General features: G+C 41.1%; 1 protein-coding gene across 3 annotated transcripts in view; it reads right to left on the bottom strand.

Annotated features, from left to right (window-relative positions):
• The window catches only part of KCTD1 (potassium channel tetramerization domain containing 1), a 184,061-nt gene that overhangs the window by 37,857 nt on the left and 119,587 nt on the right, over positions 1 to 26,617 (bottom strand). For all 3 annotated transcript variants that reach the window (XM_079109307.1, XM_079109308.1, XM_079109306.1), the window contains exon 2: positions 7,966 to 8,144. In XM_079109307.1, coding sequence (XP_078965433.1) covers positions 7,966 to 8,144 — 179 coding nt within the window. The remainder of the gene's footprint in view (positions 1 to 7,965; positions 8,145 to 26,617) is intronic.

Below are 26,617 nucleotides of genomic sequence, written 5' to 3' on the forward strand. Positions count from 1 at the left end.
CCATGAGTAACAGGATTCGGAAGATGCAATTAATCACAGGTCCGGTGTGACGCATGATACCAATGCAACAAAAAGCTACTTCTAAATCTAAGCTAAAAGGAAAAATAGACTTCTGTTCTGAGAATTTAGATGAACAGATAAAGATGTTTCTTGGGGAGAGAATAACCACGTGAACTTGATCATAGAGAAGGCAAACGACATTTATCCTGTGTGGTTCCCCCCGCTTCTTAATCTCACCTACGACTTAACGAAATACTGCTCTTGGATGGTTTGTTTAGTGTTGGTCCCCTCTATTATAAGCGACAAGAGACTGAGGGCTTTTATTAGCCATTGGGCCTTGACAGATGGCAGCAGATATTAAATCTACTGAATGAATGACAACATGCTAGGGAAAACTGCAGACACGGTGTCTTTTCTCTAGATGACACTCCAGGACAAGATGCTGTAAGTCAGATTGCTTAAAAGTGAGACCTGTTTTGTTCCCTGCTGGCAAAGGAAGTTTGCTGAGCACCCTCCACACTACAGTGTAACTTAAGAAAAGATGATCTCTTCACCCTAAACAGAAAACCCAGCGTCACTCTTAAAAACAAAAACAAAAACAAAACTTTTGAAGCCATTTGTTTCATTTATTCTTTGCCTATTTACCAGAGGGGCAATTTTGGAAAAGCAATATTATAAGATGAAAAGGAGAGGAGAGGAAAATTTCCCTGTTACCCTGGAGAAGCTCTCCGTCTTCCATTGGCCAGGTGTCGTCTCCCCGTTTCTCCTTAAATCCCTCTGTAAACTAATTTGCTTTTTCAAAAGATCGGCCCATCTTCAGATCAGAGCAGTTCATCATTTTATGCATTTCCTTATGAGTGTTCGCAGCGGCTGGCATATGCTCTTCCTTCCTTCACATTTGTGTGGCGACTGTACAGCCATCTGATTTCTGCTCCTTTTAAAGTCCCCAATAACCTATTCTCTTTAATTTAACATAGATGTTGAATTTCCAAACATGAGGCAGGCTACGACAAAAGCTTTCTCTTCCATGCCACGCAGTAAACGCACAGGAAAGTTCAGCAGACCGCTTGGCAAGGTCTATGCATCTATTCTGGGGGCATTTTTGTTGAGATCCATGAAGCACGGGGCTGCCTGACCCATGTCTAGGGAGCACGGTGTTCAATCTGGAAGCAGGACATCGTAAGATGCAATAGCACAGGGTCCCTGACCCCGATGCAGGATTGTAAGAAACTCCCTAGGCTGGCCTAGGACAAAGGCATGGAAATCCAAACAACAGAGCTCAGTTGTACACACCCATCCTCTAACATTGCACTCGTCTGACTTTTCTCTCAGTAACAATCCTGTCATGGCTCACGCATCCAAGAGTGACGCACGCCAGAAGCCAGATCACTGCTGGCAAGGCATACACACTTGGCATCTCCACCTTAAAGCTCCAAATACACACACCCCTTGGGTGGCCACGGGTGTCGACTGCAAGGCTGCAAGTGGAGTCTCTTGGGTTTTGCAATTACCTACATATGCCAGTGTGCTTAGTAACTCTGCTGCTATTTCGGAGGGACCAATTTAGCATAATCTACTTATGTGGGAGTTAACTCATGTACCAGGTTTAAAATACACAAAAGCTTTGTCAAGCCATCAAATCAGATGGCTCAGGGACTGGAAGGAGAGTTCTGTCTTTTATCCGTGGGTCAGTGATTGACACTGAGCTCTTTTTGCCAAGCCCCTCACCTTGCTGGCACCCCACAGGTCCTGTTAATTAGTAGAATCAGCGCACTTCCTGGTTTGAAAAAGTGAATAACCCATGCAATGCAGCTACTACTAAGATTGGTTTTGCTAAGTTGATAGTAAAGGATGAAAGAGACCTAACTTTGAACTCAGGTATGTGTCTTACTTTAAAGTAGTTACTGAATGTATTTTAGTATGTATCTTTAATATCACACCCTTGTGCCAAGACATTTTAAAGATGAGCTGGGTGGGGTGGCGCATGCCTGTAATCCCAGCAATTCAGGAGGTTGAGGCAGGAGGATCTCAAGTTCAAGGCCAGCCTCAGCAATTTGGTAAGACCCTATTTCAAAATAAAATATAAAAAGGGCTGGGGGGTGTAGCCCAGTGGTAAAGCACCCCTGGGTTCAAAATCTCTGGTTCAAAATCCTTAAAATTAGTAGAGTGCCTGCCTCTCATGCTGGAGGCCCGGGTTCAAGTCTCCAGCACTCTGGGATTGTGGAAGTCACAAAATCCTTAAAATTTGCAGGGTCCAAGACAAGAGTATAGGCGAAGGTTCACCTCCCATGTGTCTAGACACACTAGCTATGTATCAAGCCAATACATTCTGTCTTCCTCTTCTCTCTCCATCCCCACCAGTACTAGGACTTGAACCCAGGGCACTCTACCACTGAGTCACATCCCCAGTCCTTTTAATTTATTTGTTTATTTTTGAGACAGGGCCTCACTAAGGTGCCCAGGCTGGCCTTGAACTTGCAATCCTCCTGCCTCAGCCTCCTGAGTTGGTGGGCTCACAGGTATGCATCACCAAGCCTGACATGTTCTACCTTCTTTATATATCCATTAAATTTTTTTCTTGCTAGTGATACACTTTCCTTGTCTTTTTTTAAAACTTGATGTAAAATTGCAGATCTGAACAGGGTGTTTGTTTTGAGAATTTCAATTCAAACTGGCCATCAGAATTGGAGACTCAGGATCCTCCAAAAGAGATCAGTGTTGATTGCTGAGATGGTGTAGGCCAGCCTTTGTCTTGTGCATGCCTTCAAAGAACTATTTTGCACCTTACACAAACATCACTTAAAGACTGAACGCGTTGTGGATGGATGTAATACTTCAGTTAATTTGAAAACACGAGTCTCTTCAGCGAAAACACCTCTGATGGTGGAAGTGAATAATAATGTGAGTGATCAGTCTTGTTGGGCGACATAAAAGCCAGCTGCTTATGGATCACCACTCGGAGTTAAAAATAAAAGTGCACGTGGGCAAACGCTAACCTTGGTAAGAAAGACATGACAATGGAAAGTTTCTACCATTTGGTGAAATGGCCATCGTGATAAAGCATGGAATATTCATTGAGGAAGAGACCTGTGTTCTCTTGGAGAGATCCGACATCTTGGTGGTGTTCAAAGCCAGATGGTGAACACCAGGACCTCTTAGGAAGATTGCAGAGTTCCCTGTTTTATTGGTCTAGGGCAGAGCCTCGCATGACTTTTTAATGCTTCCCAGGTGCTTCGATACTCATTTGTGGAGGACAGTGTATCACTCTCTGGAGACAGTGGTCTAAGGGTGGTCTTTAGCTCAGAGGGCAGGTTAAAAAGAGATAGGACAGAAAACCATCTGCACCACCTCAAAAGGGAGTAAAGGTTCCTTGTAGGACCTTGGAAATTATAGAATGGCATCATCTTACCCGCTTCTCTTCTGGTGCCAAGGATCTAACCCAGGGCCTTTGCACATGCTAGGCAAACTCTTGAACGACTGAGCTGTCCCCTACCACATCCTGAGTTATGTATATAGGGGTCCTTTAAACTACAACTCTCCTCCTGAAATCTGAGGGAAAAAACAACAAAAGAAAAACAGAAACAAAAGCTTCCCCTGGGCTAATCCAAGGAAGAAGCAGGTCAGAGGGCAAGCAGGGCTCTAACTGGGTGGGGCAGGAAAAGGTCCTACAGGAAAGGAAGCTAGAGGCTCCCTAGGATCTAGAGAAGCAGAAGGGGAGTTATTTGCAATTCCATGGTCACAGGAAACCTGATGTCCCAGGATTTACCCCTGAAGGGTTAATACTATGCAAGAGATTTCTTCAGAAATTGGATAGCACCTGACGTCTCCAGGAAAGCAGGAAGATCTGCTGCTTCTCTGCATCTTTGACGACTAAAATGTGGGTGTGGGGCCCATGAAGTGATTGCTACTTTAAAAGAAACATTTTAAAGCCCATGAGACCCAAGAGGGAGCAAAGCAACACACAATGGTCCCTTCAACAACTGAGGGCAGCGTCACTTGACAGGTACAAGCCACTCAAACAGAAGTTACCTTGCAAGGCTCCTTTCAAAGAGTCGTGCCCTAAGCTGAAAGATCTCTCTTAAAGATATGGATGAGCTTAAGGTGCGTGTATTTAAGAGGAAGGGCAGTAAGGTGCAGGCGAGAAGTTCCCTGAGACTGTAGTAGTCCAGATGTCAGGCTGTTTGCCTGCTCTAGGAAAGGAAGGAATGGGATCTATTTGGAATTTGGAAGGCAGTCTAAAAAGAAACAATTGCCGGGTTTGGCAGAAGATTATACTAGTTTGGGCACAAGGCCACAGCATGATTTTCATAATCACATTTAATCCTCCCAATAACCTTGCAAGAAGACATAGATGCACCTATTTTACAAGACAGAAGACAGGCATTCAGCAGTCAAACCTACCTGCTCGCCTAACAGCTGCAAGGCAGAGAGAAGTCTGCACCCAAGCACAGGATGAACAAGTCAAATCATCTTTACTTGGGCTGGGGATGTAGTTCAGTGGTAGAGCCCATACTGAGTATGCACAAGAGCTGTGGCCCAATCCCCAGCACCCCAGGTGAGAGGGGAAAGATTTTTGCAATTGCTCCTGTGACAGGAAGCATAGGGAAGGTTTGGGAAAGGAAGATGAACAATGCTTTCCTAATTATGTTGGTGAAAAAGAACTTCAATTTTTGAGGTATGCAAGTATTAGGAGGGGGGGGGGGAGGGCAGGTTTAATTAGATCCATAAATATCTATTCATGGTTTAGCACTATCCAATAGAAATTAAAACAAGACACTATAATTCTATATTTTTAGTAGCCACATTAAAAATGTAAAAAGAAACAAGTGACATTAATTTGAATGATATACTTTATTTAACTTAATATATTATCATTCTGACCTGAAATCAAGAGAAGAATTATTGCGATATTTTACAAAAATTTTCTTTCTGGCACTACATCTTTAAAATTCAGTGTGTATTTTTCACTTGGAGAACATTTCAGTTTGGACTGGCCACATTTTGAGTGCTCAAGAGCCACATGTGGCCACTGGCTACCATAAGACACTACAGGCATAGAGAACAATGAGGTCCAAGGGATCTGAAGGGTGAGAATAATAAGGGACAAAAAATAGACTCTTAGAAATACTTGTGGGAAAGAATCACTAATGGCTGGGCGCTGTGCATGTACCTGTAATCCCAGCAACTAGGCAGGCTAAGGCAAGTTCAAAGTCAGCCTCAGCAACTTAGCAAGGTGTTAAGTAACTTGGCAATGCCCTGTCTCAAAATAACAAATAAAAAGGGCTGGGTACGTGGCTCAGTGATATAGTGCCCCTGTGTTCCATCCTCCAGTACTGGGAGAGAGGTAGAGGGTGGCGGGGGGAGAGAAAGAAAACAGACTCTTTGAGTAAGAAACTATTTGAGGTCTTTATCTAAAACATGCAGCACTATTGTGTATATATACCATTCATATATATAATGTATTTATCCTTTCATCTGTTGAAGGGCATCTAGGTTGGTTCCACAATCTAGCTATTGTGAATTGAGCTGCTATGAACATTGATGTGGCTGTATCACTGTAGTATGCTGATTTTAAGCTATCCCAAGGAGTGGGATAGCTGGGTCAAATGGTGGTTCCATTCCAAGTTTGCAGGTGAATGAATGGAGTTGGAGAATATCATGCTAAGTGAGATAAGCCAATCCCGAAAAACCAAAGGCCAAATGTTTTCTCTAACAAGTGGATGATGATACATAGCCAGGGAGAGCGGGGGTAAGGGAAGAATGAAGGAAGGATGGATTGTGTAGTGGGAAATGAGGGAAGGGGAGGAGGGGGGGAAGGAAAGATAATGGAATGAGACAAATATCATTACCCTATGTGTGATTACACAGTGTGACTACTTTGTGTACACCAGAGAAATGAAAGTTGTACCCCATTTGTGTATGATTAATCAAAAAATAATAAAACAATAAAAAACAAGACAAACAAACATAAAAAACCATGTAACACCAAAATGATAAAAGTGGCAAATTATTTGAGAGATGGAAACTGAAGGAATAGAGCCTTTAATGCTTTGTCTTCTACTACTGCCAACAGGCCAGGTAAGATCAGGGAGCTTCAGGAAGAGCCAAATCCCATGGGACATTAGTCAGTGGAAAGAGACCCAGCCAGCTGCAATGAGCAGCCAGAAGAAAACCGGCTGCCTGAAGGGCAGACAAATGGCTCACTATGGAGTGAGCATCCCTAATCCCCAAATCCAAAATCTGAAAGGCTAAAAAATCCAAAACCTTTTGAGTGCCAACCTGACACCACAAACAGAAAGTTCCACCTATGAAAGTTTGTCTCATGCACGAAATTATTTTAAAAGTACTGTACAGAACTACCTTTACCCTACATGTGTAGACATATATGAAACATAAATGAAATTCATGTTCAGAGTCGGGTCTCATCCTCCAAAGATCTTATATGCCAATATTCCTCCCCTAGAAAATCCAAAATCCAAAGCATCCCTGGTCCCAGGCACTTCAGACAAGGTATCTGGACCTGTGTTAAACTTCCCTCCTATATCACAAGTTTGAAAGGCAAACCAAGACAAAAGGTTACAGACCAGTGAATTTTCATACCAGTGAGGATTGATTTTTTTTTTTGACTCTTAAATATATTTTATGGCTTGCCCCTGGAATTAGCTCTCCTCTGAAGGGCCAGCAGTGATTTTCCTGTTGTTGATGCTGGTATTAGCAGAAGTCAGAGGGAATGGAAAAAGGCATTTTTTTGAAGAACACTGTTTATATAACAATATTTAAAAAATACATCGCCATGATGATAACATGAATTTGTAGTGCCTACTTAGGGAAGATGGAGACTCAATACTAATAGTTGACTAATAATAATCCCTTTACTTTAAAATAGTTTCGTGGATGATTGAATAGAAATCTATTTTTAAAAAATCATTTCATTTTGATTAGGAAAATTAAATCTGGAAATCAAGAAAGAAAACTATTTTTTCTTTCTTCTTTACTTTTGTAAAATATCAGGTAGTCAAGGGAGATTTAAAAAATTAGAAAACATGCCATTTTCAGAATGAGGGTGAGTTTTATTCAGTACTATTTATTTAGGCTGTGAGCTACCAGGGATGGGTCACTTTGCATGACATTCTTTAAAAATGCAACAGGTGCCCTCTGAAAGCCCAGGTAGTGCATCTCCACTTCCAAGGAGCAGAAGCAAGCAGAGAAACACCCTTTCTCCTGACACTGGCCCACATGAGCTCATGCCTCCTCCCCTAGCTGCTGGCAGAGCTGGTGAAGATAAATTCCCATGTGAGATCTGGGTAGAGCCACTGGCAAGGTCAGGGGTGTCCCAAGGTGTAAAGGAATTTTTTCCCTTAGAACTCCTTTAGAAAGGGGTGGATGGGGACAAACATAAGTGTATAATTCCTATTCGTAAACCATTTTCCCTCTTCATACTATTTAAATGCCTTGAGCTGTATGTACCCCCCTTTTAACAAGACTATCTTGGCTTCCTGGACTTTTGCATACTATTCTAAATACAATGCTGATAAGATGCTGATAAGAAACCGATAAGATTGTCTCATTTTGTTTTCTAGTTTACAAAGTGATAGGCCAAGTGACCTCTTATAAGATTATCAGAATTTTTGCGAATATGTATTTTAGAAGAAGAGGACAGGAGAAAAGGAGATAGGGGGGAGAAATCATCATCCCTTTTGTATGACATTGAGGATCACAAAGATCTTGGTTGAGTAAAATATCAAAGAACTCCACTCTTGAGTGACATTTGTATATGTACTCGATGAGGCTGTGGGCCAAACTGTGATCTGTAGAAGATGCACAGACCCATCCGAGAGCAGCCTCTGCAGCTTGGGATCTACCTGGGGCCTTGGGCAGGCCACATGCTCTGCTGGTCAAAGGAAAAACAGTTAGGTCATCAAACACATGCACTTCTGAGTCTGATTTTCCCATATTCCAGATTACCTTGATTCGGGGTATTTGGTGAGGGTAGCCAGGCTGCTGGTGTACATGTGGCCGCCCACATCGATGTGGACAGGCGCATTGGATTTTGTGAGTTGTGCTGGAGTAGGAATGCCTTGGTTGTTCAGTGGAGATGCAGGGGATCTAGTGATCAGAGGTCTTGACATATTGGGCCGACTGTCCTACAGAGAGATAAGCAAGTTTAGACATTGTTTCTCTTATCAGTGGAAAGGAAATACATAGATCATAAAAAATAAGCCAGTGACTAACGTTGATATTCACTTGGTAATAAAATCTGAAAAATCAGCAAGCTCTCTCCCTTTTGTTATAATGATTATCAGAAAAACAAATTCTGTAACAAAAGAAAACTTCATGTGCTTAAAATCCAGGAGCTGAACAAATGTTCGTTTTGAGTATTTCTGAGGACGATGAGGGTTTATTATTCTAATGAATTCTCACATTTAACAATTGGTAAATGGCACGTGGAGAAATTCTATTCCTCCCAAATGAAAAGATAATCAACGCTTAAAACAATACACATCTAAATAAAATATGTGTGATTTATACTTCTCTTTGGAAACTTCCTCATTGCTATGCATATGGAATAAAAACAGATCTTCAGCACTTGTGTTCAACAAAATGTTTTCTTAAATTTCTGTTTTCTGAACCAAGAAAAAGAGGGCATAATTGCTCTTGCCATTGGCTCACAAACTTTGTAACCTTGGAAAGAGGAATGATAATTTTATTAGTCAACAGATTTTAAAATTCAGCTGAGGACTGGGGATGTTGCTTAGTGGTGAAGCACTTGCCTAGAATGTGTAGGGCCCCGAGTTCAATCCCCATGACTGAAAAAGGACAGAAACAAAACAAACAAACGAAACCAAACAAACTGATATGCTATCTGCTTGTACCTGCTTGTTCCCTGTTTCTCTTCCAATGAGACTGTGGGTCTGGGGACACTTAGAATAAGAATATACTCTCAGGTGATACATATGTGCTTGTGAATCATGATCAAGTGGCTCTTCTCTATGCCTGACTTCTTGAAGAAACCAAGTTCTCAAAGTGGGACTGAGGCAGATGTTGCCATGGCAACGAGCAGCCACACAGGCAGAGGTGCAGGGTGAGCCATCAGGCCAGGATGGGAATAGCACATGGTGGCAACAAGAGCCTGTTTAGGAAATGGAATTCCTGAGAAAACAATTTTACATCTTTTCCATGGATTCAATATAAGTGTCTCATACCCTATCCAAACATGGTTGATCGCCTTCCAATTAGAGCTCAAACCACAGACAAGTCAAGTCAGGTCTCTGACATTCAATGAGGGTCAAATATTTTGAGTATCCAATGGAGGAATAAGTTAAAATAGCATTTATGTATGAATTCTGTAAGACTGACAATGCACACATCCTCGCAGATTTATAATTTAACCAGAGACTGTTTTCAAACACACACACAATGTGTGCCAAAGCCAGTGATAAGGTTACTAAGGGGATTTTGAAAAATGTCTTTGATGGAGATTATGAAGGGGAAGTCATCAAGTCTTTGTGCTCAAAACGCAGCATGATAAAATATAAATTTGCAAAACATCATAGGTTTCATGATCTGGAACAGCTTGAGGAGTTACCTGGGGCACAACTGTTAGTCTACTCAGCATTAACCACATGTCCAAGCAAGGCTGTGGCTGCACGTGCTTTCTGAAACTCAACGTCCACTATGAATGGAGTGGTGATTGGGCCTTTGCACAAAATGTTTACCATCTGTGTGGTGCCTCTCTGCCTGCTGAATTAAACAGAGCCCAAAGATGGTCACAGAGAAAAAGAGTTTCTTTTAGTTCTTAAATTGGCTGGTGGGTTCATGGGTGTTCACTATTCTTTATTCTATTCCTGGGTATTTTTGATAGTGCAAAATAGAGATTTAAGACACAGAAGGATGTTTACAATGCACAAAGAAAAGGAGATAAAGGGGAATGGGGTAGGGGGGAAAAGTAAAAAAAATCACAGATGGTAGGACATATAAAACAGTTAAGGTTCGGAAGTATTTGAAGTAGCATTTTAAATTCTGGATGAAGGCAAACACATTTTCCCCTTAAAAAAGCAATCATATAACCCCTATTTTTAAGAGATAAATACTACCTGACTTCCTTTTAGAAACTGATTTCCTGGCAACACACACACACACACACACACACACACACACACCTCTCCCTGTTACGATTCTGCCCATCACAGCACTGCAGAGTCTGTAATAGTTTTTCAATTGGACACGTTTTCTATTCTGCCTGAGGGTGCTCAGGCGAAAATGAACAGATTTGCAGGGTTAATATTGTCGTTAGACTGTGACCTCATTCAGCACAACTCTAACACTGCGAGGTCTATATAGAAGGAGGAAAAAAAAATTAAAGCATAACTGATTGGTTGAAGGATTCCAGATTTCTCAGAATATATGCCATTTACATTGTAAATCATAAATGGATGGATATTGCTAAATTTAAAATTAAACCAGTTTCTTTAGCTGGGGTGGGGGATTAACTCTTAGGGGCAAGGATTAGAACTGGTCTTGCTGAGGCCTTCTAGCGCTCCTCCTAGGCTCTCTCCCCATCTTTGTGCTTTTCCTGCTCTGTATATGTCCCCACAGACATGATCATTTCTAAGTTATTAACTGATATTAGCTAACAGTCAAGGGCTTTCATTTGCTATTTTCCATATTGGCATAGACTGAAAGAACTTTTAAAATCCATAGACTGGAGCTGGGAGAGAGAATTTTGGGATGGGGAGTTCTAGGCACTAGTAATGCGGACTGGAGCTGTCAATCATTCAATATCTATCCCATCTACTCCAGTTGCTTCATTTAATGCAATTGTCTCCCTTTACCATACTGGAGCCGATGCTTTTGAATCTTTACCTAGACCCTGAGATCTTGGGTGGCATGCAGCCTAGGAAGCTAGGACAAAGCCAATGCCCACGGTGAAAAAGGAAGTCAATGCCCAGGGCAGCAGAGCTGAGAGTTGCAAAGAACCTGGGTCCTCACTGACACTGTGGAGACACTGAATCAACCAACTCTGAGCCTCCAAATTCCAGATTTTTTGCTATTTGGGAAAATAACCATCTTTATTTTATTTATTTCTTTAGTACCAGGAATTGAACTCTGAGGCACTTAATCACTGAGACATATTTCCAGCCCTTTTTTATTCTTTATTTCACTAAGTTGCTGAGGCTGACTTTGAACTCACAATCTGCCTGCCTCAGCCTCCAGAGCTGCTGGGATTACAGGCATGTGCCACTGTGCCCAGCCACCATCTTTATTTTCAAAGCCAGTGTGAGTTGGGATTTTGGTCTCCTGTCCTGGTAGAGTACCTTTCCTGTACTTTTCCTCCTGCTGCCTACCCGGGAGGTTGTTTGGCTTTGGGAGATGTGGCCTGTCAGGCAAACATCTGCCTGTTGATAGATGCAGCAGAATTTTCTAACGTATTATCACCCTTCTTCAACTCTACTTTCCATCTGTCTTTCCCTTTAATCATTCCCCCGTTGTCTCCTTAGTCTGCATATGTCTTTCACTATTACTTTTGAAGATAGGAAAACCATAAACTCTAAGCAGAAAGAGTACAAAGGACTTGGATATGCCTTTGCTCTACTGAAGAAGCAGCTGAGAGTACTTAAGATATTCTGAAAGCTGGTCAGATGGAAAGCTGTCTCTGCTAAGCCCCTTCTGGAACTGACTCCTCACCCAGGGAGAGGAACCCTGCCCAGCATTAAGCCGTGTGGTTCTTGCCCCTTCCCAGCCCATTGGTTTTTCCTCCCACAATGTTTAACATCTCCTCAGTGCCAGGCACTGGCTAGGCAACCAGAGAACAAGACAGACTGGGCCCTGGCCTTCCACGCTTGTTGACCAGTGGAAGAGAGAGACCAAGAAATGAATAGAGTCAGGGCAGGTGAAGGTCAGGTTACTACAGCAGCTTAATGGAGGAGTCACTTAACTCAGGCTTGGGAGCTGGGAGGGAGGATGGGAAGGGTCCCCAGAGAAAGCCTAAGCTGAGACCTTATGAAGGAGAAGTTAACAAATACTGGGATGCTGGAAAGAGGGTTCTAAGCAGTACTACCAAGGTCCCAAAGTGAGAGAAGCCATGGTACATACTCAAAACTAGAAGTTCAATATGGTACTAAGATTCGATCACTTATTTCTTCCCCCATGGTGGTGGGACAATGCAGGAAACAGAAACTAGTATGATGATGACCTGAGAACCACAGAAGTAAGCAATAATTTACAATTAAAACAAAACAAAAACCACCACAGCATCCTTACATCAGGAGAAGAGGAGGAGGAAGAGTAGGGTGCTAACAGACAGTGGAATTTTCTGTAGTAATGGGCATGTTCTCTATCTGCACCCTTATGGTAGCTACTTGAGTATTTGAAGTGTGATGGAGGAAATGAATTTTTCATCTTAATGCATGTTAATTAATGTAAATTTTAGCTTAGCTCCCTACAGCTAGTGCCTGTCATATTGGACAGCAAGAGTGAACAGGGCTTGAATATTTTTTATATTTAGAACATTTGATCTTAACTCCTGTGTGATGGAGAAGAGACATTTTAGAAGTGAATACAAAAGGCATAGGACCCCACCACACCTTCCTTTCCTCGCCCTTGTAATGATATTTCTCTCTTCCTTACTGACATTATGAAAAATAATAGAAATTAAAAGCCACACAATGAGGAGAAAAGAACAGAGTCCCCCGGATTGGACAGAGGTGCTGGACACATGAGTCTGTCCTGTGTGGTTTTGTCATGTGAAGTGACAGGCAGGCAAGACACATCTGTGGTGACAAAGACCAGAACACTGGTCAACTCAAGGGCTACCAACTAGAAAATTCTACTTCCTGATCTGTGTGGTGACACAGGTGTGCACATGTGTTCTCCAAAGTTTTACCCATGTTATTGTAAGTTCTACCTAAATAAAAGGAAATGAAACCAAAAATAATCTGAAAAAAGTCATTCTAATCAGAATGTTTTCCTGTTTGAATACTCACTCAACTTTCTGTGAAATGCTGCCTTCTTGAAAAGCCACGAGAGGGTTTGGCTCAGTGGAACGGCTTGCCGGGCACTCGCAAGGCAACTGGTTCAATCCCCAGCACCAGTTTTATAAAAAAGACCAAAAACTTGTGTATTATTTCCTTTTGTAGGATTCACTGAGTCTGCCTAAACTACTCTGACATGAAACAGCCCTCTGGAATTTTATTTCTACTTCCTCCCTTTCCCAAATCTTTCCTGTACAGAGTTTTCGGGCAAGATGATCAGTTTATTTTCAAAAATTTCCATCTCCCAGCTGGCTCCAGTTTTTTGCATCCATTTCACCTACCCTGCAGAGTAGCAATGATTTTCTGGAAGTAGAATCCTTCAAGGGATTTGACTTCAGGCATCTTCCAAAAGAAGCTAATGAAAAATTTGTCTCCTAAGTCTAACCTAGCTATGTGCTGTTCAAACAGGAACCCCAGGGCACTGCCTAGAACAGACGAGCTGAAGTTTAAACTGAAAGTTTTAATGACTTTATTTGTTAAGAAAGTATGCCCCTGTCTCATGTCACATTTCACTATCAAGTTGGACTCTTATCACCTCTTTTGCTAAGGAAAGAAACGGGTCTTTTTAGCAACACCTCTGGATAAGCATGCTGATGGTAGAATACGCTATTTGATGTTTTAATTCATAACATTCAATACAGTAGTAAAAGAACAATATAGATGAAAATCTCAACCTGGATTTAAAATGTGTTAGTCCCTTCTGGACCCACTCACATGTGCACACAGCCTCTATCTTATACAACACGCCCGGAGAAGGGAGCATTCTGATTCATTATGTTTCTGATAGTTCTGACAACAGTTTTTGTCATGCAAACTATAATCAAAGTATCTTAGGCAAGGGCCCCACTTCCTAGGATGGAAATGTGTGGTTGCCTTGGGAGTGTTATTTCAGGAATGACACAATCCTTTTGGACTCTCAATAACGGGTCTTGTTGAAAAACATCACTTTCCTAACCATAGTTACTTAATCGGATAGCAAGACCCAACCACAGTGTTGATGTATTTTGAAAGAAGCCTCATTTGTTTCTTCATTCACTCAAGCACTGTTTACTGGGCACCTCTCATAAGCTCACTAGTTTCTATGGGTTTTAACTAAATAATAGAATGACCCTGGTAGGGGGCATGAATGAATTTTCCTGATAATTTCACAAGAGTTTAAAAACCAAACTTCGCATTGCATGGTGATAATAATTTAGACATCTGTTAATCTTAACCATGTGGAAGACAGTAAAAAATTAGGCCAAAAAGTCTTCTTAGCATCCAAATTTGACATCAAGATTTCTGTTCACTTTAGCATGGAATCCCCCTTCAAGTTCATACTCTACTTACTCTGAACTCACACATTCTAAAGAGTGTGATTACTGGTCTTCTAGCTCTAACCACAGTAGCTAATTACCAAAACCATCCCAAATTAAGTCATTTGAAAATCAAACCCCAGACTCAGATTGTAAAGTACACAATATATTGAAGAAATATTTCTGTCCAAAAATAGTAATGCAAAGTTTTTTTTTAGTTGAAAATTTAGAAAAAAATTCATATAGCTATGAAGTTACATATTCAAAATATATTGAGGTTGCAGGAGAAAGAGACCTGTGTTTTGGGAATCTGAGCATTAAGTTTAGCTTCATCCTTTGTGCGATGTTGGAGAAGTAACCAAACCTATGTGCCTCCAGCTTCCTCACCTCTAGAATGGAGATAAACCTTCCCACTGCTAAGCAAGGTCAAGATGGAGATCAGAGAGTGTTTGTGAATGTGCGTAACACAGAGCTTAGCTTAGAGTAGGATACAGGAAGTTTACAGTCGGGTCTACTGAGTCCATGGGTTCCACATCTGCAGATTCCACCAACTGAGGATCAGAAGTACTTTTAAAACCAACTGCATTTGTATTGAACATGTACAGAGATTTTTTTCTTGTCATTATTCCCTTACTAACTAATATAAGAACCATCTACATAGCATTTACACTGCATTAGGTATTGTAAGAAATCTAGAGATGATTTAAAGTCTCTGGGAAGATGTGCATTAAGTTTTATGCAAATAATATGCCATTTTATTTTTCTTTATTTTTATTTTTTAAAATCTGAGTTAGTATTCTAAAACATACAACAAATCTGTACCAATTAAATACTATAAACTGAACAAGGAAATAAATTACAATTTTTCTTCTTTTATAAACAGATGGTAGTGAAATATACAGTCAGTTCACTTCACACAAAAATCATGAACAGCAGCTTATCAATAAAGTTTCCAATATCTTACTCATTTACTGATGCTAAGAATATAAAGGGAAAAGGCACAGCAGGTTGTATGTATGTACTCTCTTGCTTACTATGCCATTTTGTATGAAGAACTTTGGATTTTGGTATCTGCAGGGCTGTACAGTCAATCCCCAGCAGATACAGAGGAACAACTACATTTTTTTCTTTTTTCGTTTTTTATTTGTGGGACAAGCACATTTCTGATCTTCTGAATACATAAAAAAGTAATCCAATGAACGAAATGTACAGAGGATTCTTCTGTGTTCCCAGTGAGAAGAACAAGACCTCTTTTATGTAGGTGAGAAGGCAAGGTCTATGAAAAAGACTGTGATATGAGAAAGCATGATATTACAAGGTACAGATAAATAAAACGAGATAGAGCAGAGCAAGATGCTGAGCTATGTGTTTTGGAGAAAGTGCATGAAAGGAAGTAGAGAGTGAAACCATCACTGTGGGTTTACTAAATGAAATGGCACTTGAACTGCACTGGTTTTCCCCTTTCAGATAAAAATCTTACATCCATAGAATAAAAAGAAAGAAAAAACAGGGTGCTTCAAAGTTGTTTTGAAATGATCAGTTACGGTGTTAAATTAATCTACAATGCTTTCCTAATCTGAAGCTGTCATATGTTACTCTTCTTGCTGTGGCCGGGACAAGGGGTCACTACTGTTTATCTGTTTCAAGGCACAGTCTCCAGCAGATCTGGAGTGAGTGCTTCCACATGCCTTTTCATTTTTTTCTTTTTTATAATGAAATATGCATCTGAGAAGTTCCCTTATTAGATCACCAAGCTGAAGCCGTGAAAAGGACTATTTGCCAATATTTCTCTGTTTTTTTTTCCAAAAGGAAAATAAACTTGAGAAAAAGACATTTTGATGAATTTTTAATGTGTTTATTATAGCTCAAGTAATTTTTAGATTGCTTAGATTTTTTTAAATGTGCTTAAAACACTAGAATATTTAAAAATATATACTACAGCTTTACCATGAGTATTAATTTTTAAAACTGAAAATGTAGCGTTAAAACGACTGGCAGTTTCAGGGGTAACAGATTATGGGGAAAGGCTATTTTTGTAAAAATATGTGTATGTGAAATGAAAAACTCTGGAATTATTAGATGCACCAAAATATTAGTAGGGGTTGGGGCTAGGTGATGATATTACAGTCAGGTTCTTAAAAAATTCTTTTATGTTATAAGGAGTTGAACATTTATTACTATTGAAATATAAAAAAAGTTATTAAAAGAAAAAAAAAGGACACCAGCACAGTGTTGTCCCATTAAATCAATTAGTAATCCTTTTGGCATGCTGCTTATTTTACCTTCATAATAGGTATTTCTTTTCTTTTCTTATCTTTCTTTTTTGACATTTTTAAAAGGACTGAATGAAGAAAGACAGAAATAGGAACTAAACTTAGGAATAATGCTTCCTTCCCTTTGTTTTCTTGCCAGGGAGGAAATGTGTGGAACAGAAAATTAAATGGGCCTCAGGTCATGGTACGCTCATATTCAGCTGACACACAGGACCATTTAGTTTGATCCTGAAAGAAAGGGGCAGGCACCCAGGGTTTCCACACTCTTGGGGCCCATGAGGTCACCTGCCTCCCATTCCCAGCTGCCTCCATTCCGGGCTCTGGGGCCCAGCAGGGACAGAACCATGGAGGCTGCACAGGTACACCCCTGCTCTCCCAGAGCTCAGGGTTTTGCATGCTCTCTTGCAGGGAAAATGCAAATGGCAGCAACCCTTGGTAACAAACTGGCATCTAACACTCATGGCAGGCCTTCTAGTCTGAAACCAGAAACCTCCACACGATGTTAAGTATTATCACCATTTCACAGAGAAGGAAGTTGACTCTGAGGTCAAGTGGCTTAGCCTATAATTACCTAGTAATGAATTTACTGTGATATTTTACACGCCGGCCATTGTGTACCGAGATAAGGTTGCCACTATCCTATTACATATGTGCTCTGGCTTTCCCAGAAGGGATGATTGGTCCTGTCTGTCCCATCCACATTCTTTCAACTGACCTGTCTAGGGACAAGCATAACTGGCTGGAAGGCTAGAAGGATGACCAGTGGTCACAGAGCAGGCAGGAGCCAGCTGGCCCAGAAAGTGGACCCCATTACCCCCCTGCCACGGACTTCTTATCACCCCTCCCCAGAGAACTGGCATTTAATTTACTCCCCCTAACTCTTAATTCTAGGTGCTAACTACAGGACCAGCGGCCTCTAAATAGACACTAAGCTTGACTTGACTGACTTCTTAGATTGAGTCCTTCCAACCTTAATTCAGTCTCTAGAACCTCCTCCTAGATTCCTAGGTGCCCACTTACCTGACTTTTTCTCCATTAGAAAATTAAAAATAGGACACACAGCTTTTATAAATGTATGGCTTATTCCACTTTATAGAATATGTTCATATAAAATTCATTTACTTATTTTTTTATTCACTTGGAAAATTATGGTTGGCTATTCTATTTGTTGCCACACTGGGACCCTATGCAAGTCAGCTCCAGGGAGTTGAGAGTTTAATGTGGGAATTAGTCGTATGCACAGGGAATTACTGAAGACAAGAGACACCCATGTAAATAAAATTTAAAAAATCAAGTTATGCTTTTCATCTCTGAGAACTACTTTGGATGCTCTTAAGTGAATCATTTTGAAGGCAAACAATACTTTGGTACAGCAAAGAATGCCCCATTCTTGGTCTTATGAATCCAGACTGTACTATTCTTAAATAACACTTACTTATATTTAGTATTTTCATATCACAAGAACTATATTTCTAACTTGACCAAATTACCTATTAAATAGGGAACTAGGTGTTGACATTGATTTTCCTGAGGGTGTGGCAAAAAAGGGACCAAGCTTTAGTCTAAGCTAAGGCACTAACGGATTATGTGCCTTGGCAAATTATAAAATCTCTCACTTCAATTTTCCCATTTATACTATATGCAGTTGGACCAGATGGTCTATAATGCTCTTTCCAGTTCTGAATTTTTACTATTGTATGATTTATTACTCTTTTTTTTTTTTATTTTGGGGGGTGCTGGGGATCAAATCCAGGATCTCGTGCATGCTAGGCAAGTACTCTACCACTGAGCTACACTCCCTATAATATGATTTTTAAAATACATAAACTATGGAGATGCAAATATCTTAAGAAAGCTAGCATTTTAGGAGGTCAGAACAGGAATTCTAAGTTCCTTTGTAAGAATGAAGAACTGGTCATGTAATGAAAGGCATTCCAAAAGCATGAGTCCAAAGAGGCCGACCCGGGGAGATTTCCTAACAATCACACCATTTTCTTCAGCTGATTGAGAAGATTAAATTTTAATCACTACTTCTTTTTATTTGCCTTCACTAGCAGGACGAAATGACCAATAAAATATGGTGCTTAATGTGCAAAATGCCTACTAAGGAAAGATTCCTTACTTAATATCACTTTATTGGAGTATTATTTATTTATATCTTACATTGTTCTAAAATATCAAAGTAATCTTAAAGTAGTTTATGTGTGAATAGAAAAATCAGGTTTAGTGATATATTGTGGTGCTTTTTAAAATTAAGGTAAGACTCTCTCATAAGACATGTTGGGTGATTGTTATGGTTCTAATATGAAGTGTCTCCCCAAAGAGTCATGTGTTGAAGGCTTGGTCCCCAGTGTAGCAATGTTCAGAAGTGGAGCCCTTGGGAAGTTATTGGTTCATGGAAGCTATGACCTCCTCAGTGGGTTAATCCATTGACAGCTGAGTGCATTATTGGGAGATGGTAGAAACTTTAGATAGGTTGGGCACAGTTGGAGGAAGTAGGTCACTGGTGTGTGCCCTGGAAGGGTATTTTTTGACCCTTTCTCCCTTCTCTCTCTCTTTGCTTCCTTGCTGCCATAAACTGAGCAGCTTTCCTTTGCCCCACCCTTCTGCCATGATTTTTTTTTAACCTCATCTCAGGCCCAGAGCAATGGACCCCACCAACCATAGACTGAAACCTCTGAAATTGTGAGCCCCCCCCCCCAAACTTTTCCTCCTTTAAGTTGTTTATGTCAGGTATTTTGGTCATAGTAACAAAAAGGTAACAGTGATAAAAACAAGTGAGAGAGAGAGACCGGAGGGAAGAGATATCAATATTTCCACACTAGATCCAATGGGCCATGGATTCTGCTGGGCAGCATGCCTGAAGTCTGTTGGTTTGCTAAAAACTCTTCTCAAGTGATGTCTGGTGCTCATTGGGATCTTTACCCTCAGAAGGTGTAGACAGATTCTCTTCTGGTTCTTTGGGACATCTTGGTTCTTTGTTATATTGTCCATTTGGGGCTGCTAATGGGAACTGGTTTTGAATAAACCAATGTGGAAATGAACGAATGGTGATCTCCGACTCTTCTCTTTATGGTGTGATGGAAGCAGGTCTGCCCACAGTCCGACTGAGGTCAGTGATACTAGGAGTCCCGACAGCAGAACTACTGGCTTGGCATTAGTACAGGAGATTTGTTTCTTGGGATATTTCAGAGAGGATAGGGGTTCATGGAACTTCAGGCTTAGGAGCAGAGGGTGACAAGTCACATGGAAAGCAGAGATTTGGAAGAAGGCATTTGAAGAAACACTAGGACCTGACGAAGTCATCAGCTTTCTCAGTATATTATTGCACAGAGCTATTCTTTACAAGTTTCACACTGTAAAGGAGACATCTGTGTTCTTGGAGATGTATCTTAAAATAAATACCAACAGGATTAAAAAACAAACCAACTTTTTAAAGATCAACCTGATTGGGAAGAAAAGTTTGCTACATAGCTGGAAATGCATTAGAAAAAAAAAAAAAGTCAGACCTTACATTGACATGCTGTCTTATGCATATGAAGTAGTTGTTTACCAGATCCCAGAATTCCAAAGTCGTTGTGAACAACACTAACTCGTAAGTCTTTTAAAAGGTCCAGAGAGAGAAGAAGCAAGGCCAATATAGTCGTGTGCAAAGAAGGAACAGCAAGGCTATATTGAGATTAACTGCCCAAGGTCGGAAAAGTATGTTGATTGGGAATGAGAAGCAAAACGCTCGCCCCCTCCCCACCACAGGACAGGTGCCCTCTGGTCCGCAGCAATGTGGGGTCGGCCTCATCAGGGCTTCCACCGACTCATCGCGCATGCGCTAAGGCACTCCCGCGGAAAGAAAGGGAAGCTTGCCTCGCGCTTTCTTAGGCGTTCCTACGCACCTGGGCTTCATTTTATTACCTGGTTGTTTAAGCGCAAGACAATGGTGTAGAACGCAAGACAGCGTGGGGGCGGGACAGCGAGGTAGGTACACGCAATGTCCGAGGCTAAAAGGGGTCACGGTCGAGGAGCAGTACAGGGACAGAGAGCCCAGGAAAAGAGGCCGAGAAGAAATGGGGAGAAAGGCAAGAGGAGCAAGAAGTGAGAAATGGTCAGCGGGCGAGCGGGAGGGCTGTGGGAGGGGAAAGTGATGGAAAATACAGGAGACCCGCAGGGTGCGCGGGAGGAGTAGGGCGGGCACGGGAGGAAGGGCCCGCTGGGCTCCTCTCCAGGACTGCAGGAGGGCGGTCTCTAGAGCCCTGTGCTTGCTGGAGGTCCTCTTGTTCATTCCACAGTGGGGGACCGCTTGATCCCGTGAGTGGGCTCTTGTGATGTGCAGCCAGGAGAAGCTTGGAAAAAGGGTTACAGAGGGCTCCAGGGCTTACGATTTGTTTCGGCCATGCTGCTAACAAATCCGAGTGATGTGTCTGTGAATAGAGATTCAGGTACATAGAACCCTGACCCCAGTAAAAAGTGCCAATGCAGAATGCCATGCAGGGGCTGAGATTTTTTTTAAAAAATATTTTTGTTTTAGTTGTAGTCGGACACAACACCTTTATTTTATTTTTATGTGGTGCTGAGGATCGAACCCAGGGCCTCAAGCACGCTAGGGAAGTGCTCTACCTCTGAGACGCAGCCCCAGCCCAGCAATGAGTGGTTTTAACAGGTAGAATGGAAGACCACAGGTACCACCTGAAAGCCAACAGATAGAGTGAAACTACCAAACAATTTTCCCTAGCAACTACTTGTAGTACTTTGTGAGTACTTTCTTCTTTCTGCACAGGGTAGAAAATGAATTAACAATACTGCTGATGATAAAGAAAGTCTGTAAGGCTCTATAATTGAGTGCTCTGATCTTTTTCCAGTAAATGACCTCAGTAATGTGTCCCTCAGGGCAGTGGCCCTCAAAAGCATTTTGATTTGTTACCTACCCATCCCACCCAACAAACAAAAAGAAAAAAAAATCTCACGGCATTAATAAGCACACATGTCAATGAATGAAAACTTAAGTACTAATGAACCGATAGGGATTTTGTGAAAATAAAACAAATCTGTAATATTTTCTAAGACAGAAATATTGACGCAGTCACACTGCACAGTATAGCCTCCAGTGCTACAAGGAACCAGTCAGCCCGTGCTCTGAAGGAATCTCCAGGGTTACCGTCCACACTCAGGTTGAGTGACCAAAGAGCCCCACCCAATCATTTGGTGGCCTTCTGGTCATTTTTTAAACTATAACAGTACCCACCTCCTAACATCCTGCTTCTCAGGGTGCAGACGGGATAAAATAAAATGCAAAATAAAATGCACTCCTCAGAATCATTCTTGGAAATGTACCAGACTGTAGGCTCTTTGGGGATAGGAACTGTGATTTGTTCACTGTAAACCCTGCCCCCGACCCTGCCCAGTCTCTAGTAAGCCCGGCACTAAATAGACATTGGTCGAATAACTCAATATGGAATTACAGAAGAGAATTTAAAAGAGAGGACACGATGGTTCTCCATCTTTCACCTTCCTTCACATGGACTTTTTTCTTCTCTCCAATAACCATATAAAACAGAAACAAAGTTAGTACAGAGGACAGAAGCAGAAGCAGGAAAAAATCTGATTGGGGCTGGAACAGGTAGAAAGCTTCAAGTAAGGTCATCTAGCAATAGAGCCACATGTTACTGGTCCAGAGCCCATGAGAGATGTCATGAGGAATGGAGATGTACATTTACTTGTGGTACAAGTAATAACATTTTAAGATCAAGTGAAATATTTAAAGGTATAATCTTATGAATTGATAGTCACTCTTTAAAAAATTCTTTTTGGAAAAAATATTCCTAACCCAGGCACCATGTTACACAGGCAGGTGAGAATGACAGCTTCGGGGTCACAGGTGGGCCTCCACCTTACCTCTAGCACATACCTGCTGTGTGACTTCACCGCTTTGCACCTCAGTTTCCTCATCTTTTGTTTTTTGGTTGTGGTACTGGGGATTAACCCAGGGGCACTCTGCCCCTGAGCTACATGCACCATGGCTCTTTTTTTTAAATTTATTTTTATTGTACACAAATAGGATACATACTGTTTCTCTGTTTGTACATGAAATAAGGGCACACCATTTGTGTAGTCATACTTTTACAAAGGATAATAGTGTTTGATTCATTCTGTTATTTTTCTCCTCCCCCGCCACCCCTTTTTTCCCTTTATACAGTCCCTCCTTCCTCCATTTTTGCCCCCCTCCCAGCCCCCACTATGTGTCATCATCCACTGATCAGGGACATCATTCGTCCTTTGGATTTTTGAGATTGGCTTATCTCACTTAGCATGATATTCTCCAGTTTCATCCATTTGCCTGCAAATGCACCCTGGCTCTTTTTAATCTTTGAGACAGGTTGTCTTGCTAAGTTGCCAAGGCTGGCCTCATACTTGTGATTCTCCAGACTCCCTGGGATAATAGGTGTGTGCCAGCACGCTAGGCTGTTTCCCCGTCTTGAAAATGGTAATAATAATGTCTTTTAGGGGGTAGAGGCGTAACTCAGTTGTAAATCACTTGCCTAGCATGTGCCAGGCCCCACGTTCAATCCCTAGTACCACATATATTAATATTAATAATGCCTTTATGATTACTGTAAAAAATCAGTAACTCATGTACAAAGTAGCAGTCATGAAAAACATTAGTGCCCAGAGCATAACTCTGCTCACACACCATCCTTCTGTCTTTCTTCCCTTTTTTCCAGGGGTTCCAAACTTGCTGTGCAGTCTCACTCAGCATTCTCTCTACTGCCTTGGATGCAATGCTATACAAACACCCAGAAACTTAAACTTCACAAGTATTATCTTTGCAACTGAGGGTGAATGTGTACTAATGAACTTTGATATTAATTATCAAGAATCATAAGTAGCTGGGCACGGTGGCCCACGCCTATAATCCCAGCAGCTCTGGAGGCTGAGGCAGGAGGATGACGAGTCCGGCAAAAGTGAGGTGCTAAGCAACTCAGTGAGACCCTATTTCTAAATAAAATACAAAATAGGGCTGGGGATGTGGCTCAGTGGTCGAGTGCCCCTGAGTTCAATTCCTGGTACACACCATCCCTCAAAAAAAAAAAAAGAAAAAAAATCTTAAGTAGCTGGGCATGATGGCACAGGCCTATAATCCTAGGAACTCAGGAGGCTGAGGCAGGAGGATCGCAAGTTTAAAGCCAGCCTCAACAACTTAGCGAGGCCCTAGGCAACTTGGTTGAGACCCGGTCTCAAAATAAAAAAAAATTAAAAGGGCTGGGGATGTGGCTCAGTGTTCAATCCCCAGTACTAAATAAATAAATAAATAAATAAAATAATAAGTAGTGAATTCATATTTTTTCCAGCTTTCACTTTATTGTCAAAGTTTTAAAAATACAACCTTTATCTCAATTAGGACCCATGGTGAATGATTTCACAAATATGCTTAAATTTCACAAGTCCTGCTTTTCAGAGAGCTGCTAACTAATGATGACCTTGGCCTCTGTTTAAAGAATCCCCATGTAAGTGGAAATGGTCTCAGAAATACAGAACCTGTCTTCCGTCAGTGCTTCTACATATCACAGGCAAAGGATGAGTGATGTTAAGAGGTTAACTACTTGTTTGTATGTTAGTCCATTACTTTTATGGGAAAGTGGGATAAATTGTAAACTATCCTAAGTCTTTAGGATATTGTGGCCTTCAGGATGTGCTGGCCTTCTAATGGACATCCTCAACTAAACAGTGATCTGATGAAATTTACAGTAGTGGCACTTTGTTTTCCAGCCTGTTTATTACCATCCAGAGAAGATGGCCCAAGTATTACTAGTCATTCGGCCACTTATATAAACTAAAACTCAAAGTGAGTCCCATCACTGGAATTATTTCACCTGCTGATAATATACTTGCTATCCTATTTTGTGTTCTTGGTACAAGGATATTAAGATGTTAAACAAATTAAGTAGTGATTACCACTTTGCTCTCTAAAGCTATATTCAGTTGCACTAATAACAATTTAGATGATAATAAAGAGAGATAGGAGGAGGTAAGAAATTAGCATACTTGAAATGTAAAAAATAATTGTGGTGAGGGACCGTGGCTGCTCTAGGTGAAAGTCTATATATTCAGAGCCAATTGCTGCCATTTGTTACTCTTAATTTAAAAATCTGTAAGAAAGCATCAAAATCAATTCAGTTCAGTCTTAATGAGACAGCTCTAGCAAGAGTCTATTCACTGTACCTGCTCTAATTAGCATGAATATGTCCTCAATGTCAAATCTGACAATACACTTAACTAAATTAATGTTAAGCCCGTAACACAGAACCACATTCTCTAAAACAGAATGCATGCTAACATTTTGGCAATAAATAGCAAGTGAATTCAGATCTGGAAAAGAGCTGGCTTAAGACTGTTTCTAGAAAAAAAAAAAAAAAGGAAACTGAGGCTTAGGGAGCTGGGTGGCCTGCAGCTGAGAAGTAGGGTAAGTAGGGTGGTGGCTTCATTGCACACACCTGCCCGGCTATTTGCTTTCTGCCATCTCCCCAGAGAGAACTGGAGGCGGTGTAACCTTGTAAAACCAAATGGAAGTCAGATGATACCCACCTGCATTATTGATGACTAACAGTATTTGCTAAGACTTTACAACAGAAGACCTCAGGTACCCCCATGGAGGTTATTAAGTATAATTCTTACTTTTTAATTGCCACTTAAGCTGAAATTACTACCTCTTCAAGATTTATACAAAGATAATTTAGAGATTTAGTTGGAGGTGGATGTCGACATGCACACTAATTGACCTTAATTCACATGTATTTCTAAAGTGATATGAAGGATAAGAGATGAGGAAATATGACAAATTAGAACTAAAAAAAAAAATTAAAAATAGCTGCTAAAAAAATGGCATCAGCCAATTCCATAGTTTTCCTCTAAAATGTTTAATATGTCCCAAGCAAGAAACTAAAATTATTAACTACTACAAAGTTTTATTCCAGTTTGCCTAGCACTGGAGACTCTGAGATAGGTGAGAACCGTCCCCACTTTGAATTGATATTACATGAAATATCCCAGGGTTGGGCTGGCATCTCCCCTGTTTAAATTTCCTAAAGGCTTAGGTCAGTGGAGCTGGGTTCAAGTGCTCTTGCACTCACCTGCTGCCCAAAGCTGTGAAACCTTGCCACACCAAAAGCCAGGAAGCAGAACTCCTTTGGTGGGGTGGCCACATTTGCTCATTGCGGACCCTGTGCTTTGTAGGGAGAGCTTACATTTTAGGCATGGATTAACAGTAGAAACAGGCAGAGCAGCTGGGTGAATGGACCTTGAGGAGACAGAACCACTCTCCTTGAAGTTGCATGGAATGGCCAGGGCCCGGAAGGATGGAGAGCTGTGGCTGAGATCATCACAGAGGGGTCTGTGGTGACAGCCTCTGAGTCCTCTAATGACAGCAATGACAGGTAAGTGTTTTGGAGATGCTACTGTGAGCCAGCACAGTTGAAAACATGCACTGTCTCATTTACTCTTTGTGATGATCTTGTGACACTTCAGTGAAAATATCACTACAGGCATACTCCAGTATTCTGAAGAGCTCATCTTGGCAAAATGCTCAGTTTCCCTCAATTATACCCATTTCCCAGGTAGTAGTAATCAAAGACTTAAAAAGAAAAAAGATATCCTTAGAAACTACCTCTTTACTAAATGGGCAAAAGACTGGGTGAGGTAATGCATGCCTATAAACCCAACGACTTGAGAGGTTGAGGCAGGAGGATTGCAAGTTCAAAGTCAGCCTCAGCAACTTCGTAAGTCCCTAAGCAACTCAGTGAGACCTTTTTCATAAACAAAAAGGTGGGGGACTGAAGATGTGGCTCAGTGATTAAGCATCCCTGAGTTCAGTCCTTGGTACCAAAAAAAAAAAAAAAAAAAAAAAAAAAAAAAAAAGAAAGGAATAAACACTCACTTCACAGGGCTGAGCTGCTGAGGGTATGAAATACCTAATATAGCACCAAGGGGATAATAGGAAAGCAATTCTTTTTTTAAAAGATCAAAATTGTCC

Source organism: Sciurus vulgaris (assembly GCF_902686455.1).
Source record: "Sciurus vulgaris genome assembly, chromosome: 13".
Taxonomy (NCBI): domain Eukaryota; kingdom Metazoa; phylum Chordata; class Mammalia; order Rodentia; family Sciuridae; genus Sciurus; species Sciurus vulgaris.